The sequence below is a fragment of the Antechinus flavipes genome, chromosome 3 (assembly GCF_016432865.1).
Source record: "Antechinus flavipes isolate AdamAnt ecotype Samford, QLD, Australia chromosome 3, AdamAnt_v2, whole genome shotgun sequence".
NCBI classification, from domain to species: Eukaryota; Metazoa; Chordata; class Mammalia; order Dasyuromorphia; family Dasyuridae; genus Antechinus; species Antechinus flavipes.
This window is the reverse complement of record NC_067400.1, coordinates 494,712,177-494,726,660: the sequence shown is the minus strand read 5'-3', so window position 1 is coordinate 494,726,660 and position 14,484 is coordinate 494,712,177. Positions and strand designations below refer to the sequence as shown.

General features: G+C 33.2%; 1 protein-coding gene across 1 annotated transcript in view; it reads left to right on the top strand.

Moving 5' to 3' along the window:
* TRPC6 (transient receptor potential cation channel subfamily C member 6) overlaps nucleotides 1–8,515 on the top strand; it is a 152,327-nt gene extending 143,812 nt beyond the window's left edge. The window contains exons 10-12 of the mRNA XM_051986853.1: nucleotides 5,535–5,618; nucleotides 6,894–6,969; nucleotides 8,290–8,515. Coding sequence (XP_051842813.1) covers nucleotides 5,535–5,618; nucleotides 6,894–6,969; nucleotides 8,290–8,441 — 312 coding nt within the window. The 3' untranslated portion in view covers nucleotides 8,442–8,515. The remainder of the gene's footprint in view (nucleotides 1–5,534; nucleotides 5,619–6,893; nucleotides 6,970–8,289) is intronic.
* Nucleotides 8,516–14,484: the final 5,969 nt, after the last annotated feature.

Genomic DNA, 14,484 nt, shown 5'->3' with positions numbered 1-14,484 from the left:
TTATAGGCTTAAATTTTTATTTATTTGATTGAGATCTTAATAGTTACTGAAGTTAAAGATAAGGAATTCAAACATGGAGACCTCAATGACCATTGAACCCAAACACTTATGAAAGTATTAAAGCCTCCCAAAATTTAATTATTTAAGATCACAAATTCAAATGGTTAGTGGAAGAGTCAGAAAAAGAATCCAAGTTCCTGATTCTCAGTCTAATTAACCACTACACAATCTTTGCCAAGAAAACTACATGATAGTACTATCAATGCATGATCCATAAACTTATTAAGAATAGGACATGACTGAAGAATTGAAGGACAAGTAAATATATAAGGAATAATTTTCTAATCATTATAGTTACCCACAAATGGAGTGAAGTGCTTCAGAGGCAGTGAGGTTGCCATGTTTGGTGGTCATCAAATAGGGGTTGGATCACCATTTGCTGTGGTTGTCTTTTTTTAAAATAGTATTTTCTTTTTCCAAATTCATGCAAGGATAGTTTTCAACACTCACCTTTGCAAAACTTTTGTTCCAAATTTCTCCCCTTCTCCCCATTCACCATCCCCAAGACAACAAGCAATCCAATATGGGTTAAACATATGCAATCCTTCTAAACATTTTTCCATATTCATCATGATGAACCAAAAGTAAAGATCAAAAGGGAAAAAAAAACATGAAAGGAAAAGGAAACACATTTGACCAAACAAATAATAACAACAAGAATGTGAAAGTATTATGCTTTGATCCACATTGTTTCCATAATTTTATCTCTGGATATGGATGGCACTTTTCCATCACAAGTCTATTGGAATTGTGTCAATTCACTTCATTGTTGAAAAGAGCTAAATTCATCACAGTTGATCTTCATATAATCTTGTTGCTGTGTATAATGTTTCTTGGTTCTTCTGACTTCATTCAGCATCAGTTCATGTAGGTCTTTCCAGGTCTTTCTGAAATCAACCTGGTCATTATTTCTTACAGAACAATAATATTCCATTACATTCATATACTATAACTTATTCAGCCATTCCCTAATTGAGAAGCATCCACACAATTTCTACTTCTTTGCCACTACAAAAAGGGCTGCTACAAACATTTTTTGCAAAAGTGGGTCATTTCCTCTCCTTTGCCATCTCTTTGGATAAGAAGACTCCGAAGAGGCACTGCTGTATCAAAGAGTTTTATAATCTTTTGGACATAGCTCCAAATTGCTTTCCATTTGGATCCTTTTGCAACCCCACTAGCAATGCATTAGTGTCGTAGTTTTCCCACATCCCCTTCAAAATTCGTCATTATCTTTTCCTGTCATCTTAGCCAATCAAAGAGATGTGAATCTCAGAATTGTCTTTTCATTTCTCTAATCAATAATGATTTAGAGCATTTTTTTCATACAATTAGAAATAGCTTTATTTTCTTTTATCTGAAAATTGTTTCTTTATATCCTTTGACTATTTATCAATTAGGGAATGGCTTGTGTTCTTATAAATTTCAGTCAATTTAAATTCAGTCAGACTGAATCCATTGAAGGTAAAATATTTTCCTTAGCTTTCTGCCTTCCTCATAATCTTGGCTGCACTTCTTTTGTTTATGTATTACCTACAGTTATTTTAAATGGGATTTCCCTTTCTATTTCTTGTTGGTAACATATACAAATGCCAATGAATTGTGTGTTTTTATCTCATTCTGCAACTTTGCTAAAGTTATTTTTAGTAGTTTTCTAGCTGTTTTATAGGATTTTAAAGTATGCTATTATATCATCTGCAAAGAATAGTGATCTTGTTTCTTCATTAGCTACTCTATTTTTAAATTTTTTCTTTCTTCTCTAATTGCTGAAGCTAACATTTCCAGTACAACACTGAATGATAGTGGTGATAATGGGCAACCATGTTTTAGCCCTAATCTTACTGAGAATGCTTCTAGCTTATCCTCATTATATTTAATGCTTGCTGCTGGTTTTAGATGGATGTCACTTAGCATTTTAAGGAAAATCCATTATTCCTATGATCTCTAATAATTTTTAATAGGAAAGGGTGTTGCATTTTGTCAAATGATTTATCTGCATCTATTGAGATATTTACATGATTTCTTTTAGTCTGGCTATTGTTATGGTCAACTGTGCTAATAGTTTTCCTGATTTTGAAACAGCCCTGAATTCCTAGTATAAATCCCATTTGGCTATAATGTATTTTCCTGGCAATAAGTTTATGTGATCTCTTTGTTAATATTTTCTTCAAGACTTTTTGCATCAAATTTCATTAAGGAAATTGATCTAGAATTTTCTTTTTCTGTTTTGATCTTTCTTGGTTTAGATATCAGCACCATATCTGTGTCACAAAAGGAATTTGGTAGGATTCTTTCTTTGCCTATTATTCCAAATAATTTATAAAATATTAAGAATAAATTGTTCTTTTAATGTTTGATATAATTGACTTATAAATTCATCTGGTTCTGCAGATTTTTTCTTAAGGAGCTCACTAATGACTTGTTAAATTTCTTTTTCTAAAATTGGACTATAGTAGTCATAGATCTAAAACTCTATTACAAAGCAGCAGTCATCAAAACCATATGCTACTGGCTAAGAAATAGAGGGGTTAGTCAGTTGAATGGATGTGATACACATGACGCAATATTCAATGACCATAGTAATCTAATGTCTGATAATTCTATGGCCAAAGAAGAACTAATGAAATGCAAAATGGACAACTTTGATTACATTTAATTAAAAAGGTTTTGCGCAAACAAAATCAATGCAGCCACATTTGAAAGGAAGCAGAAAGCTGAGCAAAATTTTTTATAGCTAAGTGTTTCTGATAAAGACTATAAGTCTAAATATATAAAAAACAGTTAAATTTATAAGAATCCAAGTCACTCCCCAATTGATAAATGATCAAAGGATATGAACAATTTTCAGATAAATTAAAGCCATCTATAGTCATATGAAAAATGCTCTAAATCATTATCGATTAGAGATATGCAAATTAGGACACTTCATTGCTAACCTCTCAGATTGTCTAACAGGACAGAAAAAGATAATGATAAACGTCTCTTTTAATTAGATCTATTTTTTGCTTTTTCTTGATCTGAGATCAGGATTAGTATCCCTGCCTTTTTAAACTTCAGCTGAAGCATAATAAATTCTGCTCCAGCCTTTTAACTTTACTGTGTATGCATCTCTCTTCAGATGTGTTTCTTGTAAACAACATATTTTAGGATTCTGACTTTTAATCCAGTCTGCTACCTACTTTTTTTTTTTTAGGGAAAAGTTCATCCCATTCACATTCATAATTAAGATTACTAACTTATTTTCCCCAAGTTATACTTTTCTCTCTCCTTTTAGACTTTCCCTCCTCACTAGTATTTTGCTTTTAACCACTGCCTCCGTTAATCTGTCCTCCCTTTTTTAGCCACCTGTTTCTTATATCTTTCCCCCTTCTACTTCTGCCCTTACTCCTATTAACTTCCCCTTTTTCTTTTCCTTTTACCTATCTACTTCCCTATAGGATGATACAAATTCCTATAACAAATTATGTTTATTATTCCCTCTTTGGTTCAAAGACAATAAGATTAAACTTCAAACAATGTTCATCCCCAACCTTCTTTTCCTCAATTGTAATAGATCTTTTGTGCCTCTTTGTGTGATGTAATTTTAGCTTCATTTTAGCCCCCCTTTCCTCTTCGCTCAGGACAATCTGTTCTGCACTTCTTTATATTTCTTCTTTATATGTCACTGAAAGCAAATTTATATCTACACATTCTAAATATAATTCTTATAACTGCCTTGAAAAAAGATACAGTTTTCAAAAGTTATATGTCATATTCTTCCCATGTAGGGATATAAACATTTTAACTTAAAAAAAAAAAAACCAGATATTTTTTCTCTCATTTGTCTTTTTATGCTTTGCTTTAAAGTCTTTGAAAATCAGATCTTCTTTTCAGTTCTGGTATTTTCATCAGAAATAATTGAACCCCCCTCCATTACATTAAATATCTATCTTTTTTACCTGAAATATGCTTAATTTTGCTAGGTAGTTGATACTTGGTTGTAGTTCAAGTTCCTTTGCCTTCTGAAATATATTCCAGGCTCTTCTATCCTTTAATGTGGAATCTTCTAGGTTTTGGGTAATCCTTCTTATGGCTCATCGTTATTTAAATTATTTATTTCTGGCTGCTTGCACTATGTTTTCCATCTGATAATACTAGAATTTAGCTACTATGTTACTTGGAATTTTCATTTTGGGGTCTCTTTCAGGAGGCAATTGGTGGATTCTTTAAATGACTATTTTATCCTTTGGTTCTAGGATATCAAGACAATCTTTCTTTAGTTCTTGAAAGATGTAGTCCAGATTCTTTTTTTTTTTTATAATGATTTTCAGGTAGTCCACTAATTCTTAGATAGTCTCATTTGGATCTAATTTTCAGGTTATTTATTTTTCCAATGAGTTAATTTACATTTTCTTCTCATGTTTAAAAATATTGTTTGATTCTTAAGTCTCAATGAGTCATTCACTTCATTTAGAGCTGTTTTTGCTCTTTTGCTCATTTTTAAAGGTTAAGGCCTGCTCCTAGGGCACAGGGGAGATTGTTGTGAGCTTCCATTGCAGGTTGACAGGGGCTTCTCACTGCACTGAGGCTGGTGGTGCTGAGGCTTTCCCAGTGTGCTGGATGAGCCTGGCCAAGATCCACCTGTTATGCTGGAGTTCAGGAGCTCATAATTTGCTTTTTGTAGCTGTGTTTGAAGTTTCACAGCTAGTCTTCTGATCCACTGATTTCCTGAACCACAACAGAATAATCAATACTGCTGTAGTTTGTTTCAGAGACTCCTGTTGATTGCTCATTTGGGCCCTCCCTGTGCCAGGTCTTTCTGACACAATTGAGACAAACCTTTCCTGAAGTCCTTCTTAAGCTGGAAAATAATGATCTTGAATGTTTATGGGTTCTGTCACTCCAAAATCTTTTCTGAGGCTTGATCTAATGTTGATTCTGGGGAAATCTGGGGAAAACTCAGATAATGTCTTGTCTATACCAACTTAGCTCACCCCTCTCTCGAGGACACCTTAAGGGTGATTCTGGAACATTGGTCCTTGCAACTCAAACATGCTCTTCAATATGAGCACTGCCAAAAACTTACTGGTACTTCTTTGGGATTCCATTGCTTTTCCCTGATCTTTCATGATTCTTATCCATAGCTATTCAGCTTCTGTTGACCAGTGGTCCCCACCTGGAACAAAGCCTGTTGACAAAGCCAGCAGAACAAAACAGTCATTGAAGCTCTTTGGAGACTTTCTTGTGTATGACAACTCTCATGTGATTTGGTCAAGTTTTGTCCAGCATCTCTATATGTTATGATTGAAATAATTTCTGAAATCTTGTTTAATGCTTGATATTTCTTTTATCTAGTGTATGGTGATTAGTCTAAAATTTTACTTTTTGCCTCTAAAAAAATCAGTGTAATCATTATGAATATGCCATGGGACATTATTTAGAATTCAAAGTTTAAGATAAAGCTCTTATAATTTTTTCCAACTTTTTCATTACAGCTTGGTCACAGTAAGCAATCAAGCATAAGGAGCTCAGAAGATTTGCACCTAAATAGTTTTAATAATCCTCCCAGACAATATCAGGTAAACATGAGTGTTTGCTGGCCAATAGCTCTGAAAGAATGAATGTGGTCATTGTTACTATTTATATTTTGTTTCATAGTAACAGGGAAACATAGAAAGACAACTCTTTAGTTCCAAAGTAGGAGATATTTAAATGACAATCTTAATGCTTTGACTGACCGTCAGGTGCACTTCCTGCTTATTGTCACCATCATGAAAAGTATTTAGTCAGTTATTGCAGGCATGTAGTGCTGGAATGAGCCTTATTCAACATTGTGGATACAACATTGGCCTTGGAGTCAAGAATAACTAGAATCAAACTCCACTTCAATGAGAAAGTAATTTAAAAGTTTTAAGGTCATAATTTCTTCATTAGTAAAATATGATTATACCATGAATTCCTTATAAAGTTATGGTGAGTCTCAAATGAGAAACACAGAGAAAACATTTTATAACACTTAAAAGCACTATATGAATGACAACTCTTTTCATTATTGTGAGTAATCAGATCTAGACAGGTGTAGACCATGTTGGAAGAAACATTTGAGTGTTTAAAACAAAACAAAACAAAATGAACCTTATCACTCAATTTTCTAAAAATAAAATAAACACGTATTACCTACTCTTTGAATCTACAGTCTATTTCCAAATAAATATAACATTCACTAGGTGGGCTATGAATTTAATGAAATGGTTTTAAATTCAATATTAACTTTTAAATAAATTGGTCTAGATAAACCAGAATCTTTTTGAAACACAAAATCAGTTTTTGAGGTTGGAAATTCCCTGTTAAATCCTCAAGAGACATAATTAAGGATTTTTATGCTTATGGCAGGGATAGAAAGTTTTGTGACAGTAGCAGTAGTAGAAACACAGAAGACAGGAAGGATACAGGTACAATAATATCAGGAGAGGAGGCCGCTAATTCCCCAGAGTTTATCTGACATAACAGCAGAAGTTGGGGAGGGACAAAAAGCTGGGTCCCAAAAGATAAATGCCAAATCAATAGGATCCTAGATGATGATAGCCTGGGGAAGGTTGTATTGCTTTTATAGTAGGGAAAGTGCCTTTCTGGGGAGGAAGCATATTCCCCCTACTTTCACCTTAAATATCAGCACGTTGGGCCAAAACCTCACTGATCTTGTGCTAGTTCTGATTCTATAAATCCATTATAAATTTCAATAGGGAGTGAATGCCAAAAAGTGTAAAAGAGTCAATTTATAAATGATGACAAATTGAAAATTATAAAAATCAAGAAGAAAGTTTAGTGACATGAACTCTCTTTTCTTTACCTAGAAAATAATGAAGCGGCTCATCAAAAGATATGTTCTGAAAGCTCAAATAGATAAAGAAAGTGATGAAGTCAATGAAGGTGAGTTCAATGTGATACTAAAGCACTTTCTCAGAGCTAGCAGAGATAAAGTCAGGGACAGGATTGTCAGCAGACAGGCTTCTGAGAAGTGGGCTTAGAATGGGTGAAGCTTTAAGGGGAGAGGATCAACATGATACAGTCAACCAAATATATGCTTTAGAACTGAACAGAGGAAAAAAGGGAGGGTTTAGGCAAAGGGGATGGAATGGGGATGAGGGAAGGGAAGTATGCTATCTAAACCTGGGAATGAAGACAGGAAAACTAAAATTCAAACCCTGACTTATCTTAGTTGTGGCACTCTGGGCAAATCCCTTTCTCACTAAAAGAAACTCTTTGAGTTTCCTCACTTTTCACTGGGGGTAATAATATCCAACTACTTTGTAGGGTTGTTGTGAAGATAAAATGAAATATTTTCAAAGGCACTATACAAATGCTATTATTTGTAGTAGCATTGGTATCATATCATTATGATTATTAGTAATAATCATAATAATCACTGAAACTACCACATATTCTTATAATTGATATTGAAAGGAATCTGGCCTATATCTCCTTCAATCATTATAGGGAACAACATCAGTTTATTTAATTATTCATATTTTCTGTAGTAATTTTTACACATTCAAATGTCAGTACTTCAATTGTTAGAACTGTCTCTGAAGGAAGATAATGGTACCTCTCTCTAACCTGGATGGAACTTGTAAGATCAACCTTATGGATGGAAAAATTTATCTTTCAATATGGTGATGATTTTCTTAGAATTCAGCTATGCTGATTCTTAGATGGCATTTAGATCATCCCTAATTAAAGTTTTTTTTTTCACTTTGTTTGAAACTCCCAGGATTTGTGCTCTATTTTCATAGACTTTTCATGGATAGCAAGGTGATACAGTAGATAAGAGTATCAGGTTGGAGTTAAGAAGACCTGAGATTAAATCTGCCTAAAATATTTATTAATATACTTAGCTGTGTGACCCTGGGCTTAATCCTGTTTGCTTCAGTTCATTTGTAAAATGAGCTGGAGAAAGAAATGGCATAGTTCAGTATCTTTCCTAAGAAAGCCTCAAATGGGGTCATAAAGAGTTAAGACATGACTAAAGCAACTCAACAACTCATAGCCTTTTAGGAGGCGGACTTACCTCCACCCTATGAAAAGGAATCAAAATAGTCCCCTTAGCATTGAACACATAAACTTGAATGGTTTAACACTATTCTTAAAGGGTATAGTGTTGAACTGTTAAAACACATTATTTATAGGAATTGATTGTGGATATTGTTTATATAAGTGGCCTTAAAATCCTCCTAATGTTATTTCTTATAGGTGAACTGAAGGAAATAAAACAGGACATCTCAAGTCTCCGCTATGAACTTCTTGAGGAAAAATCCCAGAATACAGAAGATCTAGCAGAACTTATTAGAAAACTTGGGGAGAAATTATCAATTGAACCAAATCAAGAAGAAAGCAATAGATAACAGCTTTTAAATGATGAAATTAAATTGTCCACCTGAAGCCATATTCTTTACCAAATAAAATGATACAATAATAACTTTCTTCCATTTCTTGAATAGTAAAAAGTTATATTAAAACTTGGACCACCATATCATATTGTAGGGAATCCTAATATTTTGTGTTATCTGCAATGGCAGTCTTCATTGTACTATTCTATAAAGATGGCCAAAGGTAGAAGATTGTGCTCACTATTAAGATAATTTAATTATTTTAAAATTATCTAGATATATCTATATATATATCTGTATATACATATAGATAGATAGATAGATAGATAGATATAATTATGTCAGCAGCAGCAGTGTAATTCAATGTCAATAGCTTTTTCTGTTGCTAATAGAGGGATTGTAAGGGACAGAATGGCCTTCCTATCCTGGTAAATTCTAAAGCATTTTTTTTTTGCTACATCATAGATATGACTTGCAGCAGTTGATTTGGTACAAATGCCATGTCTTTGCAGGGAGCCTACCCACTTAGATGAAATAGCATGATTGACAAAGCTTCAGAAATGACCTAGTCACCTTTACATTTTCCCACTCACCAATCAAGGATGAAAAATTGCTACTTCTCTTCAGTCTTATAGTGCAGTTAATTTGGTCTTAAACATTTACTTTTGTTCTTTTTGCAGCTAAGCAAATATTAATGATGAAATGATATTGTTTTTTGTGACACAATCAATAATAGTAAATTAAAGTTTTCTGGTAAGTTAACATTCCAAACTGTTGAATAACCAAATACCCAAACAATAAGTGAATACTTTTAATGAGAATTTGATCAAATTGTCCTATAAAATTATTCACTTCTTAAGATGGTCATTAAACGTGAGCAACTGAATGTCAAAAACACACTAATAATGATTTGAGAATGGCCATATATTCATTTTGGAGTGTCAGTTTTCTTCCAACCTCCTATCAAAATACATAAAATCAGAATTTCCACACCTCAATGCTTGCTTTAAAAAGAGGCTATTGTGACTCGACATAGACAGGTAATTATTTACAGGTATTATTATTTATGGGTAATTATACAGGAAGGATAACAGAATATTTGGTTTCTCCATATGTCAGACATTATTAAATATTGTCAGAATTGGACTATTCTGGAGTTTATAACTAGAAAAAATATATATATCCAAATTGGCAAGTAGGTAGCACAGTGCATAAAGATCCAGACCTGGAATAAGGAATCAAATCTCGCTTCAGACACTTACAAACTATCTGTTTGCCTCTATTTCCTCTTCTGTAAAATGAGCTAGAGAAGGAAATGGCAAGCAAGGTACTCTGGTATCTTTATTAAGAAAACCTCAAATGGGATCAAAAGAATTAGATACAAATGAATAAAAACCAACAGCAAAGAAGCAGATTTTGAAGCATTTTTTTTTAGTTTTTTCTTTAAAAGATAAATGAACAATGAAAATCTGTTTAAGCCCTTCTATGACAGCATAAATCTGAAGTAACCCAATGCAGCTAGCTCAAGTAAATCTAAATTTCTTATTTCATGGCATTTTATATGTGACTATCATCGAGAAGTTTACAGTATAGAAGGCCTATTTTCAAATGCTGACAAATTTTCAAATGTGTTATTTTTTGAGCTACTTATCAAAAAGCTCCATATTATAGCAAGTTCAATTTCAAAAGAAATTAAATAAGCTAATAATGCTGCAAACATTTGTTATGTTGTGTTACAGGAATGGATTCTTTTGTTGTCTTCATTCCAGTGGCTACTTAGAAGTTGATTAATGTGTTTGGCTTCTCAGGGCAACAGGAAGGTCAGTTGGATGAATTGCAGCTGCAATCTTTGCAGCTGCAGTCTTTATTTTCTTCCATGGTGACAAATAGTTGAGGAGGAAAAAAATGGATTAATGCCGATGGCCATGAGTTTTTCAAAATAGAATCTAGATTTCACTCTGTAAAACACTGTTTCGGATTGAGGCACTTTCAGTCACACTACAGACTATTCTGTGTTCTGCCATGGGTACCAACCCAATTCATAAATAAAATTGTATTTCAGATCACCCTTTCTGTATAACCCAGAATCTCATTGATGGAAATCAAGATATTTTTATAGTGGTCTTCCCACCACAATAAGATCTTGAAATTGGGATAGAAATTGTAAGTAATATGTTTATAAAATAGATTCACCTAGCTAAATTATTATTTTGAAAAAATCAACTCAACGAAGAATGTGAAAATCTTTCAAAATAGCTTATGCATTAAGAGAAGTCAACATATATGCAGAAGTAATCAAAAGCTGTTATCTGCATCAGATTCATGAGCATGATTATTAACACAGCTTCTATGGCTCTTGGTTTGGAAGGATGAACATCAAGCTTATAGAAAATAAAATGAAAATAATTTTGCCTAGAGCTACATACCTCAGCTTTATCCAGCACAAAAAGATAGAGTCTTCCAAAGACTTGCTAAGATGATAGAGAGAGGGAACTATATGTAATTCAAATTGAGTCTTTCATTCTTGTGTGAATTTCACATGCTATAAGCTTGAATTATGGCCTACAAGTCAAGATCTATTTCTCAAAGGAACCATATTTAGCTCCTGGGGTATATAACCAGATAACACAGCTCACTAAGATACTATTCAACAAGGCTTTTAAAACACCTACAATGTTTCAAAATCATCGTAAGCCTTAAGCTACACAGGCAAAAATGAAAATTGTCCTGATCCTCAATAAGTTTATATTCCACTAGAATCAGGCACATATTTTAAGGGATGTTTTAAAAACTAATAAGGGATGATTTCTGAAATAATGAACTGTTTTTGAAGGTAGGAATCATATCATTTATTTCTATCTCCTACTTAGAACTTAGCAAAATGTCTTCCTCTAACATTCTCTATCTTTCTAGTCTTTCTAAATCTTACTTTTCCCAAAATATACCCTTAAATGTAGTTATACTGCCTTTCCTGCAGTTCATTACATACAATACTCCATCCCCAACTTCAGGCATTTTCTAAGTATGTTTCAGAAAATGTTTATGTTCTAAGAATATATTGAACAACCATCTTTTTTCCCTTTCATTTATAATTAAGCTCATTATTTGCAGGCTCTATCTTGGAGTTCCATTGCCTCTCAGAACACATTATTCTTTTCCCCATCCATGTAAAAAGTTTAAGTGGTCCAATTATACTGATGGCAGGAAATATAACAGCAAAGGGATTTTTTCCTAGTGAGAGCTATGTAAATGATAAGTTATTTTTTTTATAGCCAATGGAATTCAATCCAAAAGCTCAGTCTAGCCAGTATAATTCAGCAACTGTACCCGTCTTAACTACCAAGTCTGAATTCTGACAAGACAGCTGAAAGTTTCCATTTGGCAAGATGGAATGGTTGCCTAGTATAGACATATAGTAAGGACAATGAACAGCCAATTTTAAGTTGAGTGAGGAATTTACAGTACAAAAACAATTTTTTCAATCCTGTCACTTCTTTTGTAACAGCTAAAAGTGCTACAGATTATACCATCATGTAGAATTTATTGATTATATTCCTTCCATTATTGTTCAGTTGTGCTGGACTTCTTATGGACAAGTCCCACATGACAAAACTGTTGAGTGACTAGATTTTAAGCCTTATTGGAATATTTGCAACTAATTTTGAACAAAATAGGAAATCATAACTATTCTAGTAATAACTATGTAATATTCACCCAAACTAGTTTATTCAGTCAGGTTCTTAGCATAAAGCTATTTTGGCACCAAGTCAAAATATTCAGATAAAAAGTGAATACAGTTTAACATCTAGTATTGCATTTGCATGGCATAAAACATTGAAACATTCTGTAAGGTAGTGGTGGGGAGTTAGCCTTAAGAGTTACATAGAACAGAAGTAAAGTCTTCTAACATATCCCAGCTGTGGGGCCATGAACAACTCGATTGCTCACCCAGGGTCCCCCAAGCAACTCTTAAAATTATAATCAACAAAATTTTATTTGGTGCCTATTATATGCTAGGCACTAGGTCCCACATTTAGAATACAAAGATAAAAATGAAACAATCCAAGCCATCAGGAAGCTTGTATTCTATTTGAGAAAATTATTATTTGTTTGGTTATATGACTAGATATGTATGTTAAAAATATATATATTACATAGATACACATATATGTAGGTACAAAATATATGCAAAGTAAATATTAGATAATCTGGAGAAGCACCTGCAGCCAGAAAATCAAGAAATGTCACATGAAGAGGTTATACTTGAACTGAGCTTTGAAAAAAGTTTGGGATTCTAAGGTAAGGCTTGGAGGCACAAGCATAAAGGAAAATGGAATTTCATATCAGGATCAGCAACTAGGTCAGTTTGATTAGACAATAAAATATGGAAAGGGTGATAAATCAAAGTTGATATAGAAACATAGGATGGAACAGATTGTGAAGCATTTTAAATATCAAACCAAGAAATTATAATTTTATTTTACTTTAGATATAATAATTTTAGAGTTGAGCAGGAGAACAATCTGTGTTTTAGGAAAATCCCCATGGACACTATGTCCTATATAGAAACTGAGTGTAGAGAAAAGAGGGCAAGAAAATAAGTATTAGTCTATTGCCATGATTCACATAAAAAGTGGTAGACATTGGGTGGAGAAAAGGATAGATGCAAGAGATGTTGTGGAGAGAGAATTGACTGAATTTGGCAATAGAATGGATGTGGAAAGTGAGAGTAAAAAGTAGAGGATGATGAGATTGTAAACTTGGGTAGAAAGAAAGATGGTTATGGACTTGACAGAAAAAAAGTAAAGAAAGATGGTTTTTGTGGGAAAGATCTCTTAGAGGGACATGTTGATTTTGAAATACTGACAGCACACCCCTGGCTTTATTTATTTTAGACCTTGCATTCTTCTAATTACTCAACCTAAAATTCCCAAGAGCAGAAATATAAGATAAATGTAACATTTATAAAACATTATTGGATAGCAATTTGTCCCAAAAAAGAATTGAGGTTAAACATTTAAGTAACCTATAAACTTAATGGGTCAATGGCACTTTAAAAGAAAATATAATCTTTGAATCTGGTGAATTAGACATTTACAAAAAGAGGGATGCTAATATAATATTGACTCTTAGGAGAGGAAGAGGACCATTAAAGTCTGGAAGACCTAGAAATGACATATAAAAATGATGTAGAAATTATTAAATCCCAGAAAAAGAGAGCAGAGATGAAAGAGAAGAGGGCCCAATACAAAACCATGCACAGAATATGTATGATGATCTAGCAAAGGTTTGATAGAGTGACCAAATATCAAATCACCAAGAGGAAAAAAAAAACATCATGTAATCTTAGGAGCAGAAAAATACTCCAGATTGTAAATCAGACTGCAAAGACTCAATGAGAAGAGATTAAATGGGGATAACTAGTGCATTGAAAGTTTTTTCCCAGCAGTAGGAATTTCAATTGTGAAAGGAAGGAAAAATAAAGAGAACAATAACTTGAGGGAATAGTGGGTTGCTTAAGGTTTTTTTTTTTTTTAATTTGTTTCCTTGCTTGTTTTGTGAGAATAAGGGAGAACTGGGCATGTTTACAGGAAAAGAATCAGTAGATAGGAAATAATGTTAGAGTTGGGGATTCATTGGTCACATTCCTGTCATGTAATTGTCCCACTCTACCCTCCACTTTCAACCTGGTCCTTGGGTTCTTGACTTGGAATAGTGTTCTTCTAATTGATGAGTTCACCATACTACTAAAACTCAGACCATGTTGAACTTCCTGACATAGAGGATGTATTACTTCCTCACATATTTACCATCAACTTTTCTTTCTTTATTTTAGGGGCAAATAATCAAATAGATACTGCCACTGCTGGAAAGGGAAGTCATTGTATAATTCCATTCACCATTCCTGTGATTTTCAAATCAAAATACCTATCCTTAGCAATGTGGTTTTTTGAGGGTGAAAACTGCCCCTAATTGTCGTATAATTCCAACTCTTAAACACTGTCCAACATATAGAAAGTAATGAATAAAATTCATTTCATTCTTTCATTTATTTATG